At 33.9% G+C, this 4,887-nt stretch overlaps 1 protein-coding gene across 1 annotated transcript; it reads left to right on the top strand.

Moving 5' to 3' along the window:
- On the top strand, nucleotides 1-1,436 carry LOC113706935 (BAG family molecular chaperone regulator 3-like). Its single transcript, XM_027229015.2, has 4 exons — nucleotides 1-372; nucleotides 467-723; nucleotides 811-957; nucleotides 1,059-1,436. Exons 1-4 carry the CDS (start codon nucleotides 141-143, stop codon nucleotides 1,284-1,286), a joined length of 864 nt encoding a protein of 287 aa, XP_027084816.1. The 5' UTR covers nucleotides 1-140; the 3' UTR covers nucleotides 1,287-1,436.
- The last annotated feature ends 3,451 nt before the right edge of the window (nucleotides 1,437-4,887 follow it).

Raw genomic sequence — 4,887 nt, 5'->3', positions numbered from 1 at the left:
TTGTTCTTAGCTTAACAGACAAGTTCTTGACCTTGATACCCTTCTCCCATCAAGATTTCGTTGTTTTCTTGCTGTTTAGAGTTTTTATCATCCTACCATTTTTCTGCACTAACATATAAAAGGCCAAATTCTCTGCAATCATGAACAAGGACATGTTAAGAATGAAGCCCAAGGCCACGGGAATGTCATCACCGGCAAAAGCCGGCGGCAACTCAGAGGCTGGAGGATGGGAGGTCAGGCCAGGGGGGATGTTAGTCCAGAAGAGAAACATAGATTCCAACCAAAATTTCAATATAGTGCCAATGATTAAAGTCAGGGTCAAATACGGTTCATCTTATCATGAAGTCAATATTAGCTCTCAAGCAAGTTTTGGTAATTTAGGCGCATGAATTATTTATTTTGTCTTTTTGGATATTTCTGTATGGTCAAGATCATTGTGGTGATGGAAGTTTATGTGGGATTGCAGGTGAATTGAAGAAAATGCTTGCAGCGCCAACTGGGTTGCATCCACAAGATCAGAAGTTACTATACAAAGATAAGGAAAGAGATTCCAAATTGTTTCTTGATATTGCTGGTGTGAAGGGTGGATCAAAACTTGTCTTAATTGAGGATGAATTGAGCAGAGAAAGACGGTGTCTTGAATCACGAAAGAATGCAAAGATGGAGAAAGCAGCTAAAGAAATTTCTGCAATTAGAGTTGAAGTTGACAAGCTCGCAAAGCAGGTAGGAATTCTAGCAGCATTTCATCCACTCTTGTTTAATTGCTGCTAAGCAGAAAATCAGGATGTCGTTTTCTTAAACAATTGGCAGGTTGGAGCAACTGAATTAGAAATCTCTGCTGGCAAAAAGGTAACGGAATCGGTTCTCTTGAACTTGATTGAACTTCTGATGACACAACTTATCAAACTGGATGGGATTACTGCTGATGGAGATGCAAAATTGCTGAGAAGAATGCAGGTATACATGATCGTCGTTATTATGCAACATTTCTCACTTCAGTATTTTTCTAGATAGGTATTTGTATGCTGAATTGTCGGTTTCCTATTTTGTACTTGAAGGTGAAGAGGGTGCAGAAGTACATTGAAACTCTAGACATGCTGAAGATGAGAAATTCTATTCTTGGCAACAATAGCAGTCCTAGGGTGTCATTCCAGGACGACCATAGGATGTTTACAGGACAGATGCAGGTGCCAATTCACAATCACTACGAGCAGAAAAGGCAGACAAATTTTGTTCAGAGGTCTCCAGGTCCAGTTGTGGTAACAACAAAATGGGAAACCTTTTAATGTGAGGCATCCATAAAAGTTTGATGGCTTTTACTGCTGCTGCTGAGGCAACCACAGAAAGCATCATAATAGCATGGCCAATCATTGAATATTTCTTAGCAAGTTGGGATGAGATGCTACCAGTATAAAGATATATGCACATAGTACAAATATTTTTTGTTCTGGTTATGGAACTGTACTGGGAATCATATTAGCCCTGTTCATTTTGTTTGTGGCCATCGATTCTTTTCTGTACCTAGATTTTGACATCCACCCTGTTGGGGCTCGAGAGATGATGATTTGGTTTTTTATGTGGCCTTTCAGTTCCAACTTGTACATATCAAAGGGTGGACAGATAAGGTTGAGGCTTTCCATATTTATTTTCTTCAATGTTTTTCTTTTGTTTTCCAAAATTGGCAAGCAAGGTCCGGTATACTTTTAAGTATTGTAAAACATATTTTCTATCAAACATTAAAATACAAAAAAAAAAATGTAACATAAGGATTTTTTTTTTTGGGCATCAGTTGCTGGTTCTGTTAGTCTTGTAGGTCTTTAGGACTGCAACATTCTTGTTTTTCTTAGTACCCCACCAAGCTACTTCCCCTCCCCCCCAATACAAAAGAAAAAAAACAACAAAACTTAACCACCTCCAGCCCACCTACCTTCTGGTGCTGTCTAATTAAGGATCACGGGGCCATGCCAGCAAATTGTGGTTTATGTGGGCTGCTTTCTATTATAAAAATGTAATTGTTGGAGATACAATGATTACTTTACTAGAACCATAAACATCCCTGTTGCTTGTGAGGTCGCACAAGATGATAAAATCGTTGATTGGGCAAAAGCATAATCTTTTGATGATCATAGGTTGGGAAAAATCTAATCATACCATAGTGATAGACAAGAACAAGTTTGACTTTTGAGTGCATGATATGATGATGATGGTGGATGGATGGATTATAAGCTTAATCATTCTGGGTTCCATTTTGAGATATTTAATAGTACTCCTTAATCTATTTCCTGCAACAACAAAGGTTGAACAAGAACCGTAAATTTCAATGAAGCCAAGATTATGCCAGTTTACTCTACCCAAGTGCACAGCTTCTTCCTTTTTCATTTTGATGCACAAAATCAATGAAACGCAATGAAAATATTAATGTAGGATATCTTCGCAAGAGTAGGTGCCCCATTGGAGCCTTTAATTAAGTGATGCTGCAAGCAAATAGAAAATAAAGAGATTCGCAACAAAAACTGCAACAGTGAAAACTCAAGGTTAAAAAAAGTACAAAAAGGAAAAAAAAAAAAAAAAAAAAAGAAGAAGAAGAAGAAGTTGGATTCAGGTTTGGCTTCTCAAGGATTTTTTCATCATGGACAATCATTCTTGTTCGTTAGCTTTGAAGCAAAGAAACCAGAAACTGCCATATAGGGCAAGTTTCTTGCTTTGCCTATTTCCCTTCGGGGCAAATCTGTTGGGGCCGCGAGCAAGTTTTTGTTACAGGTGAATGTTTATCTCTTTGACGCAAGATAAATTAAACCCTCGTCCCAGAATTTGTTGCTTACTAAGTACGGTAAATTACCATTAAATCCAAGTGGCAGGAAAACTGGAAGCGTGATTGTTAATTTAAAGACAACGTTAAGAGATGTTATTTTTATAGACCTTACTTCGCAATGGATGTTGTACTGTATCACTTTTTTAAATTTTAATTTTAAACACTTTGTATCTTAAACTCCTAATTTTGAATAGTTTGCATTCTAAACTCTCAAACTTATCCCATTTAAACCCAATCAACGACAACATTCGCAAAATTAACTAGACAAAGGATTATGAAAATTAATGACAATATATCGTCTTGTTCTAACCATGATCTCATGATTCATTTTAGCCACTTTTTAGCACATTTTCATTGATTTTCATGGTCACAATTACTAATATTATTAGCAAAATCAACGAGACAAATGACGGTGCAAATTAATGATAAATGAATCATTTTGTTTTTGCTACAATACATTGCTCCTTTTAATCACCTTAGCCCATTGTCACTGATTTAGATTTGAACGAGCCAATTTTTAGAGTTGAAAGTACAAAGTATCCAAAATTGAGAATTCAGAGCGCAAAGTACTCATAATTGAAGTTTAGGGTGCAAAATGAGATGATTGTGCTAATTTGGACCTGTAAAGTGAAGTTAGTCCTTCATCTCATTAGGCATCCACATCAACGGAATTATGATCTGAGCCGAATATCATCCTCAATATTAAGGCCCGATCGATCACGCTCCAAGCATTAAACATGGGCGACCGGCTAATCAAAACACCTAAATAATTGCAATGCTGCTGTAATGGTACTTAATATTATGGGTTAATTACATTTATCTCCCCTGAGGTTTGATCATATTACCAATCAATCCCTGTAATTTGTCCAAATAACGGTCTCACCCTTTGAATGATCAAATATTTAACAAAAACCCCCCTTAATGCCGAAAATGCCCTTATTGAGGACATGTTGCATTAAAAAAAGAACATATTTTTATTTTATTAACCCTGAAATAATCCAAAAAAATAGAAAAAATAATTTTATAAAATAATTGCTTCTTTTTTAAAATAATTGCATTAAAATAATTTTATTAACCCTGAAGTAATCCAAAAGAATTTGTAATTAACCACAAATTCGAACCATACTTGAGGATTAAAATAATTGCTTCTTTTTTATTTTTCTTTCAATTTATCTAATTTTTAAGATTTAAAATAATTATTGATTCAAAACTATTTATGGAAGCAAAGATATGGTTTTTATAAAATAATAAGCAAAAATTTTTTTCTATTTTTTTGGATTGTTTCAAGGTTAATAAAATAAAAATATGTTCTTGTTTTAATGCAACATGGCCTCAATAAGGGCATTTTTTGCATTAAGGGGGTTTTTGTTAAATGTTTGATCATTCAAAGGGTGAGACCGTTATTTGGACAAATTACAGGGATTGATTGGTAATATGGTCAAACCTCAGGGGAGGTAAATGTAATTAACCCATTTTTATTTTATTAACCCTGAAGCAATCCAAAAAAATAGAAAAAAATTTTTGCTTATTATTTTATAAAAACCATATCTTTGCTTCCATAAATAGTTTTGAATCAATAATTATTTTAAATCTTAAAAATAAATATTAAAAATTAGATAAATTGAAAGAAAAATAAAAAAAGAAGAAATTATTTTAATTCCTGAAATATGGTTCAAATTGAGGAAAACATGCTTTGTGTTCTCCGCAACATGCCTTGAACCACAAATTCGAACCATACTTGAGGATTTAAAATAATTGCTTCTTTTTTATTTTTCTTTCAATTTATCTAATTTTTAAGATTTAAAATAATTATTGATTCAAAACTATTTATGGAAGCAAAGATATGATTTTTATAAAATAATAAACAAAAATTTTTTCTATTTTTTTGGATTGTTTCAAGGTTAATAAAATAAAAATATGTTCTTTTTTAATGCAACATGGCCTCAAAAAGGGCATTTTCGGCATTAAGGGGGTTTTTGTTAAATGTTTGATCATTCAAAGGGTGAGACCGTTATTTGGTCAAATTACAGGGATTGATTGGTAATATGGTCAAACCTCAGGGGAGGTAAATGTAA

The sequence above is a fragment of the Coffea arabica genome, chromosome 8c (assembly GCF_036785885.1).
Source record: "Coffea arabica cultivar ET-39 chromosome 8c, Coffea Arabica ET-39 HiFi, whole genome shotgun sequence".
Lineage (NCBI taxonomy): Eukaryota > Viridiplantae > Streptophyta > Magnoliopsida > Gentianales > Rubiaceae > Coffea > Coffea arabica.
This window is presented reverse-complemented; position numbering and strand designations above follow the sequence as displayed.